General features: G+C 45.3%; 1 protein-coding gene across 2 annotated transcripts; it reads left to right on the plus strand.

Annotated features, from left to right (window-relative positions):
- On the plus strand, nucleotides 1–24,613 carry ACTR5 (actin related protein 5). Of its 2 annotated transcripts, XM_003904748.5 has the most exons (9): nucleotides 1–534; nucleotides 1,686–1,915; nucleotides 3,796–3,965; nucleotides 6,448–6,665; nucleotides 7,330–7,512; nucleotides 17,090–17,206; nucleotides 17,929–18,068; nucleotides 19,493–19,625; nucleotides 23,980–24,613. In XM_003904748.5, the coding sequence occupies exons 1-9, from the start codon at nucleotides 160–162 to the stop codon at nucleotides 24,235–24,237; spliced, it is 1,824 nt and encodes a 607-aa protein (XP_003904797.2). In that variant the 5' UTR covers nucleotides 1–159; the 3' UTR covers nucleotides 24,238–24,613. The 2 variants fall into 2 exon arrangements, with proteins under 2 accessions (XP_003904797.2, XP_021776754.2); XM_021921062.2 differs by lacking the exon at nucleotides 17,090–17,206.
- Nucleotides 24,614–24,953: the final 340 nt, after the last annotated feature.

A 24,953-nucleotide genomic window follows, 5' to 3' on the forward strand; every position in this document is an offset into this window, starting at 1 on the left:
CAGAGGCGAGTCAGGTGGAAAGGTTGGCCGGGTTTCGAGAACGGAGGAGGCATCAAGCTACTTTAAGGCCTGAATCGCGCTGCGTGACGTCGGAGGCGCGGTTTCGCGGCGTCTGGGCGGACGCTGCGCTGAGGGGCGGGGCTGGGCGCGCGCTCCAAGATGGCGGCGAACGTGTTCCCGTTCCGCGACGCCCGTTCCGCACCCGACCCGGTGCTGGAGGCTGGCCCGGTGGCACACGGGCTACTGCCGGTACCGCTGGTGCTGGACAACGGGTCGTTCCAAGTCCGCGCTGGCTGGGCGTGTCCCGGGCAGGACCCAGGTCCCGAGCCGCGCCTGCAATTCCGCGCGGTGTGCGCCCGTGGTCGTGGCGGGGCACGGGGCGGGTCGGGCCCGCAGGTGGGAAACGCCCTGGGCAGCCTGGAGCCACTGCGCTGGATGCTGCGCTCGCCCTTCGACCGCAACGTGCCGGTCAACCTGGAGCTTCAGGAGTTGCTGCTGGATTACAGCTTCCAGCACCTGGGTGTCTCCTCACAGGTGATGGGCGGAGTGGGCTGGGCTGGGCTGGGCTTGAGGGGAGGGGTGCGGTCTCGTCTCCGCTCACTCTGCTTTCGGAGAGGTAACAGTCACTTCAGTAGCTCCGATTGTCTTTTAGTCGATCAGATGCTAGGCGCTGGGGGTATAGCAGCGAATAAAATGCTGCTTCTTGTATCTTGGAGCATGCATTTGGGCATATATGCTCGTTTGTTAAGAAGTCCATTTATTAACAAATATGTATTGAGCACTTACTCTGTGTCAGGCACTTTTTAGGCATTTGGAGTACATCTGTGAACACACAAAACCTCCTGTGCTTATGGAGCTATTAATACTATGGAAAGATATTCTACTATGAAAAGGCAGTAAACATAGAATTAAATATAGTAGATTCTACGCCATGATAGGAGAGGAGGGAGTTACATTTTTTTCAATAAGATGGTCAGGGTAGGACTCGTGAAGGTGATGTTTGAACAAGGACTTGAAGGAGGTGATTCAGATAGCAAGCCGTGTGAATATCTGAAGGAAAAACAGTCCAGGCAGAGGAAACAGCCAGTGAAAAGGCCCCGAGGCAGGAGTGTGCCCTAATCCTAATTGCAAGGCTGCCTGTGTGAGGGGGAGAGTAGTACCTGGAAGAGGATGTCAGAGAGGTAGTGGAGAGGCAGATCACACACCTTATAGGCTTTTACTGCGTGAAATGGGGAGCCATGGCAGGGCGTTGAGCTGAGGAAGGACCTGACTTATGTTCAAAAGGATCACTGTGACTCCTGTATGGAGCATGAATTGTTATGGGTCATAGGGTGGAAACAGGGACGAGTTAGGAGGCTGTTGGAATAACCCAGGTGAGAGATGATGGTGGCTTAGATGAGGCAGGTAGCAGGGAATGTGATTAGAAGCAGTTGGATTTTGGAGATACTTTGAAGATAGAGCCAACACGATTTGCTGACAGTTTGGATGGGACCTTGACTTAAATTGACTCTACTTTCGTATTTTCCAGTAAAGATGAGATGAGAGTCTTACAATCGCCTGTGATCAGGTTTTGATTAAGAGGCCAAAAGCAAATTCAGCCCTGCAATAAGGATTTTGGGTTCTTCTATGCTTCAAAAAGAGTATTCTGTTACCACTCATCTATTTGCCCTTTCTTTTCAAAGTAGGGCTGCGTTGATCATCCTATAGTTTTGACAGAAGCTGTGTGCAACCCACTATATTCACGGCAAATGATGTCCGAACTTCTTTTTGAGTGCTATGGGATTCCCAAGGTTGCCTATGGAATAGATAGCCTCTTCAGCTTCTACCACAATAAGCCAAAGAACTCGATGTGCAGTGGACTCATCATTTCATCTGGATACCAGTGTACACATGTTTTACCCGTCTTAGAAGGGAGGTGAGTTGCGCTTGTGGCATTTGAGTGCTATTTTGAGAAGCATTCAGGAAACATTTAGTGCGTGCTTTAAAGGCAGAGTAGAAAGAGCAAGTACTAGCCTATGAACTGAGCCCTTGGGCTTAGCTTTGAACTACCTCACTGTGTGACTATGGGTAAGTCCCTTTGCCCATAGTTCTGTCCTTTGTGACCTTCTGGAGGGAGTTGGGGTGGATGATCTCTTAGTTCCACATCCATAATTCTACAGTTTTATAATTCTGACTTATGGGTAGATAGCTAACATAGTATCTACAGGTAATAGGCATTCAGTAGAAATGTTTTGAATAAATTTAATTGAGACCATCTTTGTGTTCTGGAGTGGGGTTTTTTTGTTTTTTTTGTTTTTTGACAGAGTCTTGCTATGTCATCCAGGCTGGAGTGCAGTGGCACGATCTCGGCTCAGGGCAACCTCCGCCTCCCAGGTTCAGTTGATTCTCCTGCCTCAGCCTCCCGAGTAGCTGGGACCACAGGCACCTGCCACCATGCCCGGCTAATTTTTTTTGTATTTTTATTAGAGGCAGGGTTTCACCATGTTGGTCAGGCTAGTCTCAAACTCCTGACCTCAAGTGATCCACCCTCCTTGGCCTCCCAACTTGCTGGGATTACAGGGGTTAGCCACCGTGCCCAGCAAATTTAAAGTTCTTTAATCATTATTGTTTAGACTTTTCAGATACAGTGCCTGACACATAATGGACCCATACTAAATATTTTCAAGTTGAATAAAAGGCAAGGGTAGTTTATGTCATATTTAAAAGTCTGTTCCCACTTGATCGTTGAGCTTTCACTGTCTGGTAAGAGCCTAGGCCAGCACTGTGTTCTCCTGAGAAGGTTTCTCACATGGCATAAAGAGACTCACACTTTAGAGCTGAATGTCTGGGTTTGCAGCTCTGCTACTTAACTTCCTCACTTCATTTCCTGACATGTAAAATTGGGAACAACTGATTTCCCAGGGTTACTCTGAGAATGAAATGAGATAAGGTAGGTAATGGCACTTTGTAAACTGTAAAGCAGACTGAACATATAAGACAAATACCATTGAATTTCTTGTGAAGTTTCTGTGAAAATCTATGAAGAAAAAAGTAATTCTTAGGTGTTACCAAACACTCCTGATGTATGAAGTTCTCTATGTAAAGAGAATATGCAGAAATAAAAGTAAGATGTTAATGTTATATTGAGAGAAAATTACCTGAAGGCTGGGAAATTATCAGAGTGAATCATATCCTGTTCTATGCTGGCATCTGCTGGTGAGGTACGATACAGCAGTGACATTTTAGTTTTCTACAGCAAGTTCCTAGTGCTCTGCCACTTAGTTTCACACATTAGGAAAATAAAATTACTCTGGTTCTTTTACAGTAAACCAGGATGTGTGTGGTTACTTAATGTGTTTACTTAATCAGTAGATGTGAAGTGTTCAGGGGATGGCTTCTTAAACTCTGGCCTTCACCAGTCACCTAGGGAGCCCATTAAAATGCAGATTCCCAGGCCCTACCCCAGAGCAGCTGTGTACTGGGAATTGGCATGTTCAACATTTCCTCCAGCTAATTCTGGGATACTTGGTCCCAGGACTACAGTTTGAGAAATATATGATGAGACTCATTAAGATCTGACTTTGGAGTGCATTCCTGTTAGGTGGCCATGTGACTGTATAGGTGAACTAGGAATGCCTGCCTAGAGAAGAGGCTATACCAGGAGAACTTTAACGTCCTTTCCAACTGTCAGGTTTTGTGTTTCTCCTGCTGGTCTGTTTCTTCTTTATCTGCCTTAAATTATCTTGTTTCTCCCAAGATGCTTCATATTTCTGTCCTCCAGAAATGTCAGTGCTGTTTTCTACTGCTTGGTTATAGATTAGATGCTAAAAACTGCAAGCGCATCAATCTTGGAGGAAGCCAAGCAGCTGGTTACCTCCAGCGTCTCCTCCAGCTGAAGTACCCTGGGCACCTGGCAGCCATCACCCTCAGCCGCATGGAGGAGATTCTGCATGAGCACAGCTACATCGCTGAGGATTATGTGGAAGGTATCCAAGAGGATGTTTGCCTGCAGCTTTTGGGTGTTGTCTACCTTGTATTCCTTAAATTATTGCCAGCGTAATTCTTTGTTTGCTCACTTTTTAAGCACCCCCTTCCCCTTTTTGTATTCCCTTTCTTAAACTATTCAGTAACCTGATAATTTACGTTGTACGGTTTCCCTTCACAAATGGTAGCTTTTATAACTTGCCTGTAATACAGATCTTGGAATTGTACAACTTTCAACTTTTTCCAGATACTAAACATTTTTAAGAGTGAGCAGAACATATCAGACTAAAAATATCTTAAGTTAGAAAACAATTGAAATTGTTTTATTATACCATTAGCATAACATCTATGCTGCATAAACACTTCTTATTCTTTTCAAGCTTGTCTTGGACTTTTGGTTGTATTTTACATTTCAAATTAAAGTGTGAATTTTAGTTACTATTGTCACTTGAATGTGATGAAAATATCTTCCTCCTGAATTTAAATAGTTCATATAAAACCAAAGGACTATGGACAATGCCACTGTGAATACAGCTCTATTCCAATAGTGGATTTGCTTGTTCTCGTTGAGGGTGCTGACCTCAGCTGACCAATAATGAGCTCCTGAAGGGCAAAAACTGCATCTTTTTTTTTTTTTAATTTTTAATTGTGAAAACCATGTAACATAAATTTGCCATTTTAACCATTTTTAAGTATATGTTTCATGTGTTAAGAGCTGTGTTTTAATTAACTTTAGAAAGCATTTATTCAGCATCTGTTATTCCTGGGATACAAAGAAGTTGGGGAGACAGATAGGGAAATAAATAATTGATGAGAATACTCAGTCTGGAGAGTTAGCGGCTTGCCGGAAGACACGGCTGAAGCACACAGCTCTCTGTGCTCCCACTTCTCTGTTCTCCAGGTGCTCCAGTATTGACTCTCTTTTCTTTTAGTCAACTTTTTCTTTTACAGTTCTATGATATGATTATAAAGAGAGAGCATGAGGGAATTTTTTAGGATGATGGAACTGTTCCGTATCCTGATTGTGGTGTTGGTTACATATGCTTTCTCTTTATAATCAGATCCTGTCTTTATCCACAATAAACAGGAACAGACTACTGATACACTGAACAACTTGAATGAATCTCAAAGGCATGATGTTGAGTAAAAAAAAAAAAAAGTTTCAAAAAGTACATACTATTTGACTCTATGTACGTGACATTTTGCAAAGATAAAACCATAGTGATACAGAAGAAGTGAGGGAAAGATTGCCTGGACTTGGGATAGAGACAAGTTTTTGGGTGAACTCATTTTCATTTCTCCAGAGTAAATAGATTGCTGGGTCATGTGCTTGCATGGTATGTCTTTCCATCCTTCTACCTTTAATCTACCTATATCATTATATTCAAAGTGAGTTTCTTGGTAGTTGGATCATTTTTTAAAAAATATCTATTCAAAGTCAACCTCTATTTAATTGTTAGGCTAAACCATTTATAATTAGTTTAATTATTCATATGCTTGGATTTATGTTCACCGGTTTATTATTTGTTTTGTGTCTTCTGTTTATTGTTCCTCTGTTTCTGTCTCCTGCCTCCTTTTAGGTTATTTGAGCTTTTCTTTTTTAAGTATTTTATCTGTTGTGTTTTTTACTGTACCTTTTTATTGTAGTTTTTAGTGGTTGCTCTAGAGATTACAGTAAACACAACTTTTCATAGTCTACTTAGATTCTGTGTTTACCACTTCAAGGGGAATGTGGAAATGTCAGCACTCTATTGACTCCTTTATTTTGCCCGGTTTATCTTAAAGTTGTCTTATTTATTTCATCTGTATACATTGGAAAGCCATCAGACAGTGTTGTGATTTTTACTTTAAATTGTCAAATAGGTTTTAAAGAACTCATAAGGAGATGAGTCTGTTATGTTTAAGCAGATTTTTATCATTTATATTGCTCTTTCTTCATTCTTGGTGCTCCAGGCTTCCTTCTGGTGGTGTTTGTCGCTGAAGAACTTTACTTAGCAGTTCTTTTAGAACAGGCCTGCTGGCATTATGTCCAGGTTTGGTAGCTGCTTTTAGTTGATTGAGTGGATTCAGGGATTGGGTGGAGTGTATTTTCTCCATCTGACCTATGTCTGAAATGCTGGTATTGATTAAAAAAAAGAACAAAAACACAGAGTCTCTTTCTGTTGCCTAGGCTGGAGTGCAGTGGTGCGATCTCGGCTCACTGCAACCTCCGCCTCCCGGGTTCACGCCATTCTCCTGCCGCAGCCTCCTGAGTAGCTGGCACTACAGGTGCCCGCCACCACACCCGGCTAATTTTTTGTATTTTTAGTAGAGACGGGGTTTCACCGTGTTAGCCAGGATGCTCTCAATCTCCTGACCTCGTGATCCGCCCACCTCAGCCTCCCAAAGTGCTGGCGTGAGCCACCGCGCCTGGCTGGTAATTGACTTTAATTGTTGTGTTAATAGTGTTTCCATTTCATAACTTTCAAAACTGTTTCTTTGAAGAATTACACAAATGGCGGTGTCCTGATTATTATGAGAATAATGTCCACAAGATGCAGCTCCCATTTTCCAGCAAGCTCCTGGGCAGCACCCTGACCTCTGAGGAGAAACAAGAAAGGCGGCAGCAGCAATTGCGGCGGCTGCAGGAGCTCAATGCCCGGCGGCGGGAGGAGAAGCTGCAGCTGGATCAGGAGCGTCTGGACCGACTGCTATACGTGCAAGTAATAGCAGACACAGGGACGGGCGCCCTTCTGTGTTAACAAGATGATCTCAGATTTTCTTGTATATTTTTCCATTGGCCTTCTTTGGGGTCAGGAAGGAGTGCAGGGGGATCATCAGCATAGAATACAGTGTAGAAGCAGCTGCTTCTGAAAGAGCTGTGGACTCCAGCATTATTTATTTTCACCTTATAAACTCCTTTATGTTTTTAAACTTTGCAAGTGTAGCATACATCATGCAAAGTGCACAAATCTTTGTTTCATCTTGATGGATTTTCAAAGTGAAACTCACCCATGTATCTGCTGTCAGGTCAAGAAACAGCATTGTCAGCATCCCCCACAGAAGGCTCCTTTCATGTCTCCTCTTAGTAACTTTCCCACCTTCCTCCACAACCTTTCTCCCCCCCCGCCCAAAAAAAAGGGGTAACAACCTTTTAGATATCTGTCACCATCATTAGTTTTACCTAATCAGTTGTTGCTAGAACTGTGATGCAATGCTAGCCTAGAGACAGCTAGAGAGGTGGGCAGCTGTGTGAAACTGGAGGGAGCTGGAGGTGTGGCTGTGGGCAGGGTAGGCCAGGGGAGCTCTGGAAGCCCTCTCCAGCTGTCATTTTCTCCATTTGGCTCTGAAGCTACTTTCCTTCCTGTTTGTGAATGCTCTTTTCAGGAACTTCTAGAGGATGGCCAGATGGATCAGTTTCACAAAGCTCTGATAGAGCTGAATATGGACTCCCCAGAAGAGCTGCAGTCCTACATCCAGAAGCTCAGTTCAGCAGTGGAGCAGGCTAAGCAGAAAATCCTCCAAGCGGAAGTCAACCTCGAAGTGGATGTGGTAGACAGCAAGCCAGAGGTAACTGAGGGCCTTCGAAGGAGCAGCCCTTCTTGAGAGGAGGAGTATCCTCAGAGGGCTGACATCAAAGGGGTTTTGCCAAGAGTCGGGAGGAAAAGAGAGCTGAAGGGACGTGGGTGGTGGCAGAGATAGCACTGACCTTGTACCAACTGAAATTCTGTGAGAAGGGATTTCACCCTGTAGATCCCTGGACACCTGAGCGCAGAAAGTGCATTTAACATAGGAAGAACATTCACACAGCAAACCTGTGGTGCTGTCTTGAACCTAAACCAGCTCTACTGATAGTCATTGGCAGTCATATACTTCCTTTAATTTTATTCTAGTATTTTATTAAATATATTGTGGTTGATTATTCATTTACCTCCTTTCCATCTTGATATTCTCTAAGGACAGGGATCATGCTTCACCCATGATTTATGAATTTTTTACAGCAGTTGCTAGTTATGCTCAATAATACATGTATAGGTTGCCTTAAGATCAGCCTTTTATTAGTTGCTAAAGACCCTCTGAATAAGCTCTTTGATTTTCTCTTTTTCTTCTTCCTCTTCTGTTTTCCTCACCCGTACACTGTTAATAAGTGTTTTTGAGGCCGGGCATGCTGGCTCACGCTTGTAATCCCAGCACTTTGGAAGGCCAGATCACCTGAGGTCAGGAGTTTGAGACCAGCCTGGCCCACACAGCAAAACCCTGTCTCTACTAAAAATACAAAATTAGCCGAGTGTGGTGGCACATGCCTGTAATCCCAGCTACTTGGGAGGCTGAGGCAGGAGAATCACTTGAACCTGGGAGGTGGAGGTTGCAGTCAGCTGAGATTGCTCCATTGCACTCCAGCCTGGGCAACAAGAGCAAAACTCCATCTCAAAAACAAACAAACAAAAAACAAAGTGTGTTTCTGTTCGTTTGAGACAGAGTCTTACTTTGTTGCCCAGTTGGAATGCAGTTACATGATCATAGCTCAGTGTAACCTCAGACTCCTGGGCTTAAGTGGATCCTCCCACCTCAGCCTCCTAAGAAGCTAGGACTACAGGTGAGCACCACCATGCCCAAGTCATTTTTACGATTTTTTTGTACAGATGGGGTCTCATCAAGTTGTCCAGGCTGGTCTCGAACTCCTGGCCTCAAGTGAACCTCCCTCCTCAGCCTCCCAAAGCACTAGGATCACAGGCTTGAGCCACCGTGCTTGGTTGTTAATAAGTGTCAAAGTAGCCAAAAGAGCTTAGACCCCAGCATCTTAGTTCCTGTATGGCAAAGGGGCAGCCTGCAGGTCAGTATTCAGTCCAGAAGTCACAGGTAGAGTCCCCTGCCTTTAGAACTGGAACAAAGAGTTAGTAATTGTACATACTATTCCTGGATCTGTCATCCCTAGAATTCCAAAACAAAGTAACTTATTGCCTTGAGACATGTTTTAGGCAGGATAAACCAGACTAGCCTCTTGTTTTTTTTTTGTTTTTCTTTTTAAATCAACTTTCATTAAGCTGTTGATTACCTATCTTTCTAGAAAAAAAGATACTTTGGAAAAATGCAAGTCAGTGCCATTTGATGCTTGGGTGTAGCATGGTGCTTCTCAGTGATGTCAGAGTTGCCTTTGGCTCAACAGGAAGCTTACTTTTGCAGTGACTGGCTCCCAGCTGGAGGCTCGCTCATAGTTTCTGCTCTCACTGTTGCATTCTTTGCATCTCGACAGGCTGTCGATTATGTGAGGACAGTACATGAGTGTATGCTTTATAGAGCACCTTACTGGATCACTAAGATCTTGTGTAGAAGGGGCCTTTACCATCTTCTTCCAACGCAGCATCCCAGATCAGCCTCAGCTGAATCAGTGTGCCTTTTCCATTTTGCTTCTCTCGGTTTTCAGGTCTTTGTTTGAGGTTTGAGTTGTTGTTTACTGAAATCTGGAAGCATGTTGTCTTTGTTATATATTCATCCATATTTAGTTTTTATCATGCTCGACATGTTAGCAGGACATATTCTTCTTTATACCAGAGCAGTGCCACTCAGCCACATGCAGATGAAGGATTTCAGATTTCAAAAGGGGAAAAAAAACCAAACAGCTGTGAAGATGTGATTCTTCAGCAGTTGAGAATCTAGTTTTTCCTTTTCTTTGTTCATTTGTTTGCATTTGTTACATGCTGTGATTCACCACCCATTCCCCCATTCTTTCAGCAGATACTCAGTAGGTACCTACTTCATTTTATGCTCTGGCACACACATTTAAATCTCCTTGGGTTTAGGGGATTTTGAAATGTTGGACTGCAAAAGATTTTTCTGTGTGCAACAAATTTGATGATCAGTTGGGCTGGGGGCAGTGGCTCACGCCTGTAATCCCAGCAGTTTGGGAGGCCGAGGCGGGTGGATCACCTGAGGTCAGGAATTTGAGACCAGCCTGGCCAACATGGTGAAATCCCATCTCTACTGAAAATAGAAAAATTAGCTGGGCGTGGTGGCTGGCGCCTGTAATCCCAGCTACTCGGGAAGCTGAGGCAGGAGAATCGCTTGAACCCAGGAGGCGGAGGTTATAGTGAGCCGAGATTGCGCCATTGTACTCCGGCCTGGGCAACAGAGCAAGATTCTGTCTCAGAGAAAAAAAAAGCAATGATCGGTCACTAAACCTTTAATGGTTAATCAGCATTTAGCATTTTAGGGTAATTCTTAATGATCAGAGTCAATTACAGTCACATTTGTGGGATAAAGTTACCATGACACTGGCTAGCCAGTTCTCCCTTTCAAAAAGTATTTGTATTATTTTCCAATAATATAATTCATTTAGAATGAATTGAATCGATATATGTGAACCAAAATTCATATTGAAATTCCACTTAAGCAGTAATGGCTGAACTGAATTAATACAGCTGGAATTTAACTAATAGTGATCTCAAAAATCTGTTTTCTTATAGACCAAGCTATTCTGGCCCTTGTTATTCTGCAGTTATTTCTGTGAGGATGTTGTGGAGGAGCAGGCTTTATTAGCATGAATTGTAATGAAGTATTTAAACCAGAAGATGCTTGATTTTCATAGCTACAAGCACAACATAAGAGGGTAGGAGGGGGGAGAACACAGTTTTTGAGCATTATCATTTGTTGGAAAACACAATGGGCCAGATATAGAAAGTTCTCCCGCTTTACTAGCCAAGATCAAGGTTGGCCTCTGCTGCTTCTTACGCCGCTCAAGGCTGTTTTAGGGAACCATGCTGCATCGTCTGTGGTATGCCTTGGCAAACTGTCATTCCATGCAGTTCCAAAAGAACAGTCATATTAGTGTTTCTGAACACCACGTAAGACATGTGGAGACCCTGGCAAACTTTAGCAGGAGAGAAGCCAACCGTGGCAGAGAAAACTGTTCTCTGTTGGATGCCTGTTCTCTGTGTTGAAATTACCAGCTTTGTTCCTCTCTGTGAATCATATGAATTGGGATAAGTAAATATCCTTTTTATAATTTTTGTGAAGCTAAGAAGTTATCTTAAGATGGTATGCTTTGGAATGAAGCTAGGTGAAGGTGAATGTTGATTTTTTTTTTTTTTTTTGGCAGCTGAAGAAACTTCTTGAAACCCAAAGCTTTACAATCATCTCTATTCCAGGGGAATTTGAGGGTGTATCCCAGGGGCCCACCACTCAGTGCCAGGCGCAGTATACCAGGGATGCAGAGGTGATTAAGATGCAATACCTGCCTTCCTGGGTACTTAAAAAACAAAAAACGAGGGCTATAGCACCATGCTTAGCTGACTGTAATGAAGCATAGCAGGTATACTGGTAAATGTGTGTGGGAATACACATTTGGTTTTTTGAGAAAGGATTGGATGTTTCAGCTGGTCCTTGAAAGATTATTTGGGCCGGGCACAGTGGCTCACACCTTTAATCCCAACACTGAGAGACTGAGGAGGGAGGATCGCTTGCACCCAGGAATTTGCGACCAATCCCTGAACCACATAGATCCTGTCTCTAAAAAAAATTTTTTTTGGCCGGGCGCGGTGGCTCACACCTGTAATCCCAGCACTTTGGGAGGCAGAGGCGGGTGGATCACCTGAGGTCAGGAGTTTGAGACCAGCCTGGCCAATGTGGTGAAACTCATCTCTACTAAAAGTACAAAAATTAGCTGGGCGAGGTGGCAGGCGCCTGTAGTCCCAGCCACTTGAGAGGCTGAGGCAGGAGAATGGCGTGAACCTGGGAGACGGAGCTTGCAGTGAGTGGAGATCGCACCACTGCACTCCAGCCTGGGCAACAGAGCGAGACTTCATCTCAAAATAAATAAATAAATAAATTTTAAATTAGCTGGGCATGCATCTGTAGTCTCAGCTACTTGAGAGGCTGAGGTCGGAGGATCACTTGAGCTTGGGAGTTCGAAGCTGCAGTGAGCCATGGTTGTGCCACTGCATTCCAGCCTGGGCAACAGAACGAGACCCTCTCTAAAAAAAAAAGGAAGATTATTTGATTTCAGTAGGTAGCAGAGCAGGAGGGAAGGACATTTTAGGTGGAAAGAACCACACATGCAGGTATATAGAGTGTGAACAAGAAAGGCTGTGGTGGGTGATGAAGTGGAGATTAAGGTCTTTACCCATTAGGCTTACGAGCCTGCATATTATCCTTCAGACATTCGTAGCTTTCCAGGGATGTTGAGCAAGTGAATGAGACAATGAGATTTTGTTTTGGGAAACTAACTGGTGGCAGTTAGGATGATGGTTGAAGGGAGGGGTGAGGCTACAGGGGGGAAAACAGAACAGATGTAGGATCAGATGTAGGATCCCAAGATCTCACTGCCATTTACAAGCCAAGGTGACGAGAGTAGCAGTGTTGATTAGGAATAGAGCATGTGGCATGTGCCGACCCCTTGCTGAGCACCTACACAGGTGTCCTCCTGGTTCATGTTCACAACTCAATGGCTAGGTACTATCATTATCCGTCTTTTACAGACAAGGAAAGATTGGAGTGAGGTCACATAGCTAGAAGTAGTACTGGTCAAATTCAGACACGAGCAGTTCAATTCCAGATTCCACTCTTGTAACCCTTAGGCTGTATTGAAAGGCAGTGGGTAGATGGTAGTGCCTTTGACCAAGTTTGGGAAGATAATTGGCTTAGTTTTGAGCACCTTTTTTTAAAGAGATTGGATCTTACTCTGTTGCGCAGGCTGGAGTACATGGTGTGATGATGGCCCCCTGTAACTTCAAACTCCTGGGCTCAATTGATCCTCCCACCTCAGCCTCCCTAGTAGCTAGGACTATAGGTGTGCACCATCACGCCCAGCTAACTTTTTGCTTTTTAATTTTTTGTAGAGATGGGTCTTGTTGTGTTGCCCAGGCTGTTCTTGAACTCCTGGTCTCAAGCAGGCCTCCCACCTTGCCTTTCAGAGTGCAGGGGTTACAGGCATGAGTCACCGCCCCTGGCCCTGAGCTCCTTATCTTTAAAATCACTGTAGGACATCAGGTGGAGTTTTTCAGGACTCTGCGGGACATCAGGTGGAGCTAGGGGAGGACAGAATCAAATGGGAAGGGAGAAAAGAAAAATTCCTGGAGAATGCCACCGCTTGAGAGTTAGGTGACAGAAGAAAAGCCAGGACGACGATTGAGCAAGAGCAGTCAGAGATAAAGGAAGCCAAAAGGATTGATGGGAGAGTTAAGAGCTTGAATAGTCATCTTAGCTAGGATGATAATTATTTTTTGAAACAAGGAAGGCTTGGAAGGATAAGAAAATAGGACATGAGAGTGATCTGGCTGCGATATCTGTCACCCCATTGATTGCCAGGGTTGATCCGGCTGATCTGGCTAGCTAGGCGGGTGTCTCCTGTCCTCACCACTTCGTGTGTGTCCCTCCCGAAGCTGCATGCTTGGTCGAAGAGGACGACCATCCCTAATAGAGGAGGACCAGTCTTCCATCAAGGGTATACGAGTAGCTGTGCTCCCCTGCTAGAACCTCCAAACAAGCTCTCAAGGACATGAAAATAGATAAGGAAGTAGAATGAAGAATAAAGAGGGAAGTTCATTTTTTGAAGCAACTAAGGTGATCTTTTAAGATTCCCAGGGTTGAGATTAGAAAGGAGACTGTGGAGAAGGGTTTTGGGAAAGGGCAGGCAGAAGGAAGCTGAGGAATAACCACAGGATTGCCTAAATAGCACGTGGGACTTTCTGCACTCTTGCCCTGCTGGAGCGTATTTAACTTTTCTATTGCTACAAAAATCACTCCAAACTTGGCAGCATAAAACGACAACAATTTTATTGTGTTCATGGGTTTGGTGGGTGAGGAATTTAGAGAGGATACAGCAGGGATCTCTGCTTCAAGGTGCCGGGAGCCACTGCTGGGAAGAATTAAATAGTTGGGGACTGGAATCAGCTGGAGGGTTTTTCACTTGTCTGGTATCTGGGCTGGGAGGACTTACGGGCTCGGTTCATGGGGGACTCTTGACCCAGGCACCTACACATGGCTTCTTCATGTGCCTTGGGCTCCTCCCAGCATGGCCACTGGTTTCCAAGAGGGAGCTTCCCAAGAGAGCAGCCAGAGAGTGAATGTTTCAAGACATGAAAGCATAAGAAAGCTGCATGACCTTTTAGGACCTTACCTCAGAAGTCACATGACATCATTTGCACCATACTTTGTTGGTTGTAGTCCTCACAGTCCCCTACTGAGACTCAAGGGGAGGAAACAAAGCCCCTCCACCTCTTTATGAGGAGTGTCAGGGTCACATTACAAAAAAGCGTGTGGGATAGAAGTTACTGTTGTGACCTTCTTTTAAAAATATAATTTGCTCCAGAGCCCAAGTGGAAAGAGTACTGGGAGGCATCCTTTAGACTGCAGGCTTATTGGTTGGATGTAACAGAAGCAGATAGAGTTCATGGAGGGATGGTGGCAAAAGTGATTGGATTCCAGGCTGGGTAGAGAAGGGTGTGTGAATCCACAGGAAAGGTCATCACTTGGATTGAGGGAGGCCAGGGTGGAGGTTAGGATGAAGATGAAAAATAGGGTAAAAATGTGGGGTGTAGAGAGGAACGACTCCAGTGGACCCCAGTGCTTGCTTTCACCTGTTACTTGGGGAATCACAGGTTACAGGTTTTGTCTGTAGTTATCTTAAATACACAGATGATATTTTTGTCTTCAACCCAGTAATACGACAGAATTATTTAAGGGACCAAATTAAGTGTGTGTTTAAAAGGGAAGAGGGAAGAGTTGTTCATTTCTCACCCAACGCTGCCCCAAGTTCATGTCCCACTTATACATAGATGGAGAAGCGGCTCAGAGTGTGCTTTTCCAGCTCTGCCTCTGTGGACCTTTCATATACCTTTGGTTGCCTTCCAAGCTGGATCAGTGACTGCAGAGCCTGGTCGCCTTCTGTTATGTCACACTGCCTCCTGGTTCCTGCTTCCCCCAGATGACAAACCACCAAATGAAAAACAACTTTGATGATCAATTTCCACTCCTCTCCTGGAACCCTTTGGGGTCATTCCTGAAGAACTGGGTTTGGTGCCAAGCCAGAATAGGCACAGACACTCCTGTGGGAGGGCTCCTTTCTTGTGAGGGGAGCTGAGAGTCTTCCAGATCACAAACTGCAGATGGCAAGGGGAATGTTCCTTTACTCCCTCTCTGCTGTCCCTGCTTGGACAGAGGAGCCTGTCATTGCCGCAGCTGGTCTTGCTGCTGCGTGTAAAATCTTTCATTGATCTCTTGTATTACCTACTCTGACCTTAGGCTAGATCGTTTCCATATTCCTAAAGCCCCACTTGTCTTATCCTCGGCCTCATGATTTATAGAACTCCAGCTTAAGGCAGAACAGAGACTTCGGAACTGAGTAGTTCTGTCTCTTCCCACGTGTCCACTGCCTGCTAGTGCTATGTGACCTTGGGCAAGTTACTTCACCTCTCTGAGCGACAGTTTCCTCACCCATCAAATACAGCAGTATCTGCAGTGAGGATTGTGCAGATAGCAGGTGTCCCTCCCCTCTGTGTCTGATTCAGTATTGGCAGGGACAGCTTTTCCTTCCTTCCCTGAGAGCAGGGTTCTTTAGATTCGTGTCACCCAACCCATCTTCTTTCCTCCTCAGATTACCCCTATAAACCAGCCCCCTCATCCTGTACACAAGTCTCACATGAAGAAACATTCGCTTTCCTTTCCAGGGTTGATCCTCAAGCCTGGAAAATCCCCCTCAAATATTGTAGAGTCATCTATACTGAACAGAATTTAGAGTACATTGTCACCCATTTTGCATGCCATATTTGCCACATGACTTTTGGTGTGTGAATGTGTGTGGGGTATTGAGGGGTATTGCCTTATTTTAATGCCAGTTTACATTTGCAGTATATATGAGTAGGTTCGAGAGAAGTATATTTAAGTCCTCTGAATTATGTTGGTAATTTACATACTTCATAAATTCCGAGAGTAAGGCGAGACTCAGAATGCATACTCACTGGCGCAGTCTCCTCTCAAGCATACTTGGCTATTGGTTACACTCCGCTTGAACCCTCCCAAGAGGCTGCCTCATAAGACAGCCCATTCTGCAGCAGCTCTCATTGTTACAGCATTCTTCCCCGGGATGCAACTAAATATTTCCACCCGGAACTTCTCTCCAATGACAGATGTCCAGTGACAGATGGCTAAAGATGTCTTTCAGAACCACCACCATCCCCAGCTTACTTTGTACAGATTAGAATTAAAAGCGCCCTAACTTCTCTTTTGGAAATGGTGCCGGCATGTCTAGACCCTGCCCAGGTTCATTGTGGTCACAGACGAGAGCTTGTTCTGCAGGACTCCACGGATAGGAAGCACTCTGCTACCTTGGGGCCTCTAGTCCCATTCCCAGCCCAGCAGGACCTGCTGTTAAGGGACCGATTGTTAAGCTCATTAGTGTTGGCACATACATTTATTTAATAATTTATTTATATCTCTGAGGCAGAGTCTTGCTCTTTCACGCAGGCTGGATTACAGTGGCATGATCATGGCTCACTGTAGCCTCAACCTGCCAGGCTCAAATGATCCTCCCACCTCAGCTTCCCAAGTAGCTGGGACTACAGGTGCTCACCACCACACCCAGCTAATGTTTGTACTTTTTGTAGAGATGGGGTTTCACTGTGTTGTCCATGCTGGTCTCGAACTCCTGGGCTCAAGCAGCCCACTTGCCTTTGCCTCCCAAAGTGCTGGGATTACAGGCATGAGCCACCGCTCCCTGGCCAGCAGATGTATTTATTAATTATTAAGAGATTGCTTTAACTTTGCTGGTAGTCTAGCTGCCTTGTAGGATAGCAGCTGTCACACCCTTCCCTCAGAGTTGCGTGTGTGGTGGTGTGACTCATGCAAGCAGCAAGTCTTCCACGGGGCCCAGCCATGAGCTGGCACCATCAGAAGGCTTTAGAGAAGGCGGGGGTTGGTAAGGCTTGTATAAAGTAGGAAAGGTAGGAGATCAAAGCAAGGCCTGTTCCTGGCTTTTTAGTCTTCGTGTTCATGTGTGCTTTTTTAAAAATAGCTTAGAAACATTTTCATAGTTTTTATGTAAGGTTTTAGAACATTGAGCAAGATCCCAGTTCTTTTTTGTGGCACTAAAGTGATAGAACCGAGGCCTGCTGAAGGTACAGGTTCCATTTCATTTTGCTGCTTCTCCTCTTAGACCCCTGACCTGGAGCAGCTGGAGCCGTCTTTGGAAGATGTGGAAAGCATGAATGATTTTGATCCCTTGTTTTCAGAGGAAACACCTGGAGTGGAGAAGCCGGTCACCACTGTCCAGGTTTGACTCCTACAGCCCAGAACATGCTTATTCTTTGAAGGTGTTGACTTAAATGGCTGGGCTAGTCTGTTTCTTTAGGACTTAAAACAAAACTGTTATATTTTTAGAAAATTGGGTACCAATACTTAAAACATCTGAAATCAGGGATTTTTTTTCCCCAGTGATTGATGGATTGGTTCCAGCACCAAGATCTGTGACTCTGTGAGCAACAGTCCACCCAGCAGAAACATTTGGGAAAGTGATTGGGAACTTGAGATCTGAAGACTGGCTCCTAATGGTTTCATTTACATTTAAGCCAATGCCAGTACACATAATCCTCTTTGGAGTCTATGTTTCTGTCATTACAATACCAACCAGATAAACTGTCCTGAGTCTGAGACCCACCTGGGAGAGAGCTTCCTTGCGATGCAGGGATGGGGCACTAAGCAAGGCACCGAGCAGGAGACTTGTCCTTTAGGCTGGGCCTTTTACTGCTGCTCTCCACAAAGCCTCTCCCTGCAACTCGGGGACCATTTCATGATGGAAACATGTACATGTTTATAATATACAGGTTGGAAGAAGGTAGGAAATTGAATTAGCAGGTCAAGAGAGTTGGGAGAGGCTATACTGGCATTAACAAGGGACAGAAACTGTTGGGATAAGAAATGCAGTTTGAGGAAACTAGCCACTGGAATGTTTGTCATTTGGCCTAAAAATATCTTTTAAACCTTGGGTTTTTAAAGCCCGTGTTTAACTTGGCAGCATATCATCAGCTGTTTGTTGGGACAGAAAGAATTCGAGCTCCAGAGATTATTTTCCAGCCATCTCTCATAGGAGAAGAGCAGGCTGGGATTGCAGAGACTCTTCAGTACATTCTGGACAGGTGAGACAGCGAATCTGCTTTTCCTTCTATTTTCCTGAAACATTTCCTTGGATTTTGCATTGAATGGTAGATGTGATGGTCAGACACTTGAAAATGCATCTCACTGTCTTCTCTTCATTGACTTGCTGTGCTCAGACAGTATTCCCTTAATCTCTTATCACCAGGCCTGGCACCTAACTGGCACCTAACCGAAGCTCTGTAGTTAGTTGTTTTCTGAACCTATAAATGCTGGGTTGACTTGAGTAGCTTTAAGAGTGTCTTTTAAGTTTGAACAACCCAATAACATGTACACTGGTTTCCATGTAAACCTTCACATTATTAAAGATTAGTGATCTTAAATCACCCTAAAATATTGCAGAGCTAATAAAATTTTTTCCTCTGCTTCCATTCCTCTTAAATGTAAACTTAAGAGTTTATATTTCCATAAGAATCCAGGTGTTTTACCCATTTATGCGGGCATTTACCTGAAGTGTGAGTTTGATCATTCAAGTTTGTCAAGTAGGGAATCGAATTTTGTAGGACTCTGGCTGCTGTTGGTTATAACGACAGGGAAACGTGTACCTAGCAAGGAAGAAAAAGCTGCTGCTGCTACTTTGAGTGCCTTTGAGCCTTGTCTTAACAGTGGTTGGAAAGTGATCAAATATGTCTTAGATAAAGCTGTTATTAAAAAAGATAAAAAGAAAGCACAGGTCGATAGATGGGCCCTGAAAAGGGAGGCATGGCTTTTGGGGATAATGGAAATGTTTGTCCCTTGATTGTAGTGATCGTTACTGGAACGTATAAATTTGTTAGACTTTATCAAAACGTATGCAAATTTATTCTCAAGTTTTTTTTTTTTTTTAATGTATTATAAAAGTATAAAAATTCTAATCATGCCGGGCGCGGTGGCTCACGCCTGTAATCCCAGCACTTTGGGAGGCCGAGGCGGGCGGATCACAAGGTCAGGAGATCGAGACCACAGTGAAACCCCGTCTCTACTAAAAATACAAAAAACTAGCCGGGCGCGGTGGTGGGCGCCTGTAGTCCCAGCTACTCAGGAGGCTGAGGCAGGAGAATGGCGGGAACCCGGGGGGCGGAGCTTGCAGTGAGCCGAGATCGCGCCACTGCACTCCAGCCTGGGCCACAGCGCGAGACTCCGTCTCAAAAAAAAAAAAAAAAAAAAAAAAAAAAAAAAAAAAATTCTAATCATGTTAAGGAGATAAGTTGGCCATTCACATTATGGTTTTGTCTGGCTATGTGGACACATTGGGCTGGCATTCTGTAGAGACACAAATGAAAATTGAAAGTTTTGGTTTTTTGTTTTTTTTTTTTAGTTTTTTGTGTAGATGTTTTTCTGTTTTGTACTGAGAGCTTACATTTCTGCATCCACATTTTGTTCTGATATTTGAGTTAAGGGACTATATTAGGAGTTGTTTCTTTCCTAGGTACCCAAAGGACGTTCAGGAAACGCTGGTTCAGAACGTTTTCCTCACTGGCGGGAACACGATGTATCCTGGGATGAAAGCCAGAATGGAGAAGGAACTGTTGGAGATGAGACCCTTCCAGTCTTCTTTTCAGGTACTGATTGTTTGTGTAGTCAATTATTCTGAAAATAGCATTACCTGTTTTCTGATTGCAAAAGTAATAATCATGCAGAAATATCCACTGTTAACATTTTTGTGGCTTTTCTTCTGATCTTAAGTCCATGTTTAATTTTTAAAGCAAAATGGGAATCGTGTTTTATATACTATTTTGTGGTTTCTTTAAATTGGAAGATGAAGACATGCATAGAATTCTAATAGTGTGAAAAAGTGTACCTGAAAAGTCAGTCATTCTCCCTACCCAGTCCCGGCCCTGCAGGCAGAGCTTGTCTGCCATACATTTTCTACACATGTGAGTGTGTACTGCTTTGTAAGCTGAACTGAACTTGTCATGAACATTTTCCCATGTCATTGTTCTGTTAAAATACTACCTTTATGACTGGTGTGAATGCCCCACAATTTACCTACCAAATCCCTGATTACCAAGAAACATGGTCTGATCTCCCATCATGGACCAGGCACTGTGGGGACGCTGAGATGTCCTGAACACAGCACCTGGCTGCAAGGACCTCACTATCTGAGCAGGCAGCAGCCAGGTAAATCAGAGCATAAGGGATATACAGGCATGGGCACCTGGCAGTCTCCACTGGCGTTCAGAAAAGGCTCCATGGATCTGGATCTTCTCAGGATGAATAGGTGTTTGCCATGTAGACAGTGTGGGGCATGGGACACATTGGAGAGAGCATCCCAGACAGAAGGATTAGCATGAGCAAGGGCACACAGGCCAGAAGCTTGTTGAGGGAGTGAGAAGTGGCTGAGTGTTGCTGGAGCACGTGGCTGACAAAGAGGAGAGGAGGTGGGTGAGGTAGAGAGGTCAGCAAAGCCCACACTGTGCAGAGCCTGTGCATCCTGCTAAGAAGCTTGGCCGTGGTCTGCTCTGCTGCATGATGTAGTGTACATTCAGGGTGGCGTCTCGGGGCTTTGGTCCTGACTCCATCGTCACCATTACTGAATTGTGCTAAGCTTTGGCTTTCTCAGGGGTAGGAAGGGGTAATCGGTATGTGTTGCTGGGATTCAGTGTACTGGTGCACGTCAAGCGCCCAACAGTGGGCCTGCATGTAATAAACTCTCAGACATGAGCTGTTGTTTTGAGGGTCCCTGAGACCATTCCAGGCAGGATGTTTCTCTGGGAGGATTCACAGGACTCAGCATGTAATCACACTTACAGCTGTGACTTAGTACGGCAACTCAGCAGAGAGACAAGGTGCCTGGGGTGAAACCTGGGAGCAACCAGGTGTAAGTGTCTGAGGCCTTTCCCTGTGGAGTCACACAGGCCATAATTTCCCCAGCAGTGCCTTGTAAGAGCGCATTAAGTGTCACCAACCAGGGAAGTTGGTAGGAGACGCAGTGCCTGGGGTTTTATTTGGGGACCCATCACATAGGCGCCCCCTGCTTGGAGCATACCCAAATTCCAGGCTTACAGAAGGGAAACACGTGTTTGGCATAAACCACATTATTTGTAATGAATGGGCTTATTGAGCCACTCGTACCAGGTGGTGGTGGGGACCTCCCAAAATCCAAGTTCCCAGATGCCTGCCAAGGCCCCACCCTTGGAAGTAGCCTTTCTAAGGTAACAGTAGGGCCGTTCTGTTAACTCTTTTCTGTACAGCTGTTATCTTTAGCCATAGTGATGAACCATGAAGGAGCCTAAGCAGGGAATGTGATCTGATTTACATTTAGTAAGATATATTTGACATTGATGTGCAAAATAGGGTATTAAGAGAAATGTTGGAAGCAGACCAGTTAGGAGGCAGCTTCCCAGCCTCTAGGAGGAAGCCCTCACTCCACTCGTCAGGCTTTACAGGGTCTCTTGTGTTCTGACCTTGAAGAACTGTCCAGGGTTCTCTCATCATTCCCCCTTCCACCCTGCACTTCAGCCACAGCTCACTGCTATTAGTTTTCCAGAGTTTTCCTGCCTTAGGGCCTTTGCACATGCTGGCTCCCTTTGCATAGAGTACTCTTTCTAGCTCATCCAACTCTCTCAGTGGCTGGTTTCCTGGAAATCACTTCCTCCAGGAAGCCTTCCCTGTCCTTTCCTATGTTCCTTACGAGATCTACCTCTGTTAGGGAAGAGACAACCACTGTCTTGTGAAATGCGTCCCAAGCCCTTGGCACAGTGTCACTTGGTAGCTCTGCAGGAAATAAGAAAGCAGTGGCAGAGGGAGAGGAAGAGAGGGAGTTGATGTGAAAGAGGCTAAGGCAGTCAAATTGTCAGAACTTGTTAGTAAGTTGGATCTGAGGAGGGAAGTGAGACCTAAGGTAATTCCTAAGTTCTAGGTGGAGCAACTAGTTTGCTGAATAAGAGATTCACTGGACGAGGAGCCATGGGAGGAAGGACAGACTTAAGGGAGAGGATAGTGTGTTCCATTTCCAGGGTGGGTTGAGTTTCCAATGGACACACGGAGAGGTGGCCACAGCTAGCTGGATGAGCGCTCGGTGGGGAAGGGGGAAGGCGAGAGGGTAGTTTTACACCCTTCCACCTGCCACAAGCATAGATGTGTTCTGGGCACTGTTTGGGAGGGTAGGTGATGTTAAGGATGAATTCCTAAAGAATACTAGCATTTAAGGGCTGTAGGACACCCATGAGTCTAAGAAGGAGGTGGAGGAAGAGGAGGGGGGAGCAGGAGAGAGCAGCAGTGCTGAAGCCAAGGGGTGACAGGAAGGGGCGTGAGCATGGGGCTGAGTCACGCTGGCAGTAGCGACTTAGGATGAAGTAGTAGAGAAAAAAATCGTAGAGGATTTTCAAGATGTGTTTCTTGATAATTTCCAAAGTCTCCCATGAATCACTTTGTGAGCATTGGTTGTAGGAATGCTGCTACCAGCCAGATCTTTTCCCAGCCCTGCTTTTGCTGTTTTGGTCTCACCTGACCTTGCCTCAGCTCCCCCCCACTCCTGTTTCTGCCCCCTTTCACATTGTAATGTCATGAGTGTGTCACACCGTCACTAAGCCCTGATGTTCCAATTTTAGATTATATATTCAGCAGTGGCTCAAACACACCGGCCACCTAAGGCCCTCCGTGATCATTAGAAGGAAGAGAACCCCAAGATGTGCAAATTTACAACTTTAAGTTCCTGTTTTTTCTTAAACAGCAAAACATTTTTAAATATTACAAAAATATCAGACAATTTAAACCAAAATGAAAACCAAGAAAACTGTAGTTTCAGTCTCTGCGAGCAATGTTGTTTGTGTACTCTCCGGTCGTTTTCATCTCATGTATGGTTTTCACCAAAAAGAGATTGTTGACAGCTAATTTTGTAACCTGTAATTTTTTCACTTTCGAATTATTGTGACACTGTTTTTATATGAATAGGTACATTTCCAGAGCATCCTTTTTATGGCTATATAGTCTATTAATCATATATCTTGCTGCATTTTTTATTAGTAATGATGAGAGCTACGCTTTATTGAATACTCTGTAGCAGGCAGCATCTACCACGTGCCTTACACTCATGCACTTAAGTCCCCTGAAGCCAGGGGGTGGGGCCTCTGGTTATCCTAGTGGCGAGGTCCTGGTTCACAGGCCCCTTGCCCACGTGGCAAGCCCAGCAGCTGGACTCCCGAGCCTGCACTTTCCCACCTCCATTTGCGCATGTTGATTCCACCATTACGGCCTCTGCCCTTCACTCCCGAAAGTTCTGAAACCACCATTCCAACCTGGAACTCATGGGATTGGTGGAGTGGGGAGGTGAGAGGGAGGTAGGAAGTGAGGCGGGTAACTCCAGGACACAGGAGGCCCGATGGGAGCTGCAGCGTTACCATAATGATCAGGTCAGCCTAGCCGAGGGCCTTCTCAGAGCTGCTGAACCCCAGCCCAACTCCGATGAGAAGAAGGGGAAACTAAGTGCCAGCAGCCTCACAGGGAACGCCCAGGTCACCCCTCTCTGCTGCCATTTCTCCTGAGGCTCTTCTGCTACCCTGGCTAGAGCTGCCTTGCAGCGGCCCCTGTTTCCCTCTGCTCAGAGTGGGGAGCAGGGCCAGGAAGGCCTTTTCCCCAGGTCACAGGCCAGCCTCCGCTTCACCTCTCCCTGACAGCTTGTGGTTGACAGCATCGCGCAGCAGGAGGCTGAGCCACTGGCCCCTCTCTGACCCTGAGTGTCAGGTCTTGTGTTAGTAAAATGTCTGACAGCCATGTGTTCTGAAGAATCTGGGCATTCCAGCTCAGCTTTGTTTACAGGGTGTGGAGCTAGCCCCGAACTGTCTTGGAGTGCACTGGGCCCACCTATGTGTATATTTCTGGGGATAAAATATCGGGGGCTGTAGCTGAGCCAGGTGAACATTCACGCCTGGAGCCCTGGTGGAGATGTCCTGGTGAATCTTCTTTGTGTTTCAGGTTCAACTTGCCTCAAACCCTGTGCTGGACGCCTGGTACGGTGCTCGTGACTGGGCCTTGGACCACCTAGATGATAATGAAGTTTGGATCACCAGGAAAGAATATGAAGAAAAGGGAGGAGAGTACCTCAAGGAGCACCGTGCTTCCAACATCTATGTCCCCATCCGCCTGCCGAAGCAGGCCTCCCGCTCCTCAGATGCCCAGGCATCCAGCAAGGGTTCTGCTGCTGGCGGAGGTGGTGCTGGCGAGCAGGCGTAGCAGAGGCCCTCCAGAGAGGCTGCCCTGCACACCATGCCTTGGGCCATGTTGGCAGCATGACAAGACCGTGATTGTGCTAGATGTATCCACCCAAGTCTGCTGGTCACATTTGGCAGCAAAATGGATTTCTCCTGGGGAGAACAAAGTTAAGGGACACTGAGACCTGTCCTTCAGAATTAGGTTTACTTGGGGGCTTCTGTGGTGAAGAGACTAACTGGCCTTCTGATGTCTTTGTTCAACTGTGACCGGCTGTGCAGTCAGCTTCCTGTAGCAGTAAATGAAGACAGAGTGGAGGACACAAATGTACAAAATGCACAAGACTGATTTCTTACCACGTTTTAGTCTTTTTTGTTTTAAAAAAATTATTTAAAATTTATCTTGTCCGTGTAGATACTTTATTCTTCTGGATGTATTCAGAAATTGCATGAATGCCCAGCGAGGGGAGGTCTTTCATGCACATGAAGAGGTAATGTTTATTGCCAGGCACAGTGGCACATGCCTGTTAAGGCCCAGCTATGTGGGAGGCTAAGGCAGGAGGATCGCTTGAGCTCAGGAGTTGGAGGCTATCGTGTGCTGTGATCGCACCTGTGAATAGCCACTGCACTCCAGCCTGGGCAACGTAGGAAGACCTTGTCTCTAAATAGATACATTTTTCATAAAAGGTAATGTTTGTGCAATAAAAGCAGTTGCCTCAGGAATCAGAAATATTTCCCTCC

The sequence above is a fragment of the Papio anubis genome, chromosome 16, assembly GCF_008728515.1.
Source record: "Papio anubis isolate 15944 chromosome 16, Panubis1.0, whole genome shotgun sequence".
Classification (NCBI taxonomy): domain Eukaryota; kingdom Metazoa; phylum Chordata; class Mammalia; order Primates; family Cercopithecidae; genus Papio; species Papio anubis.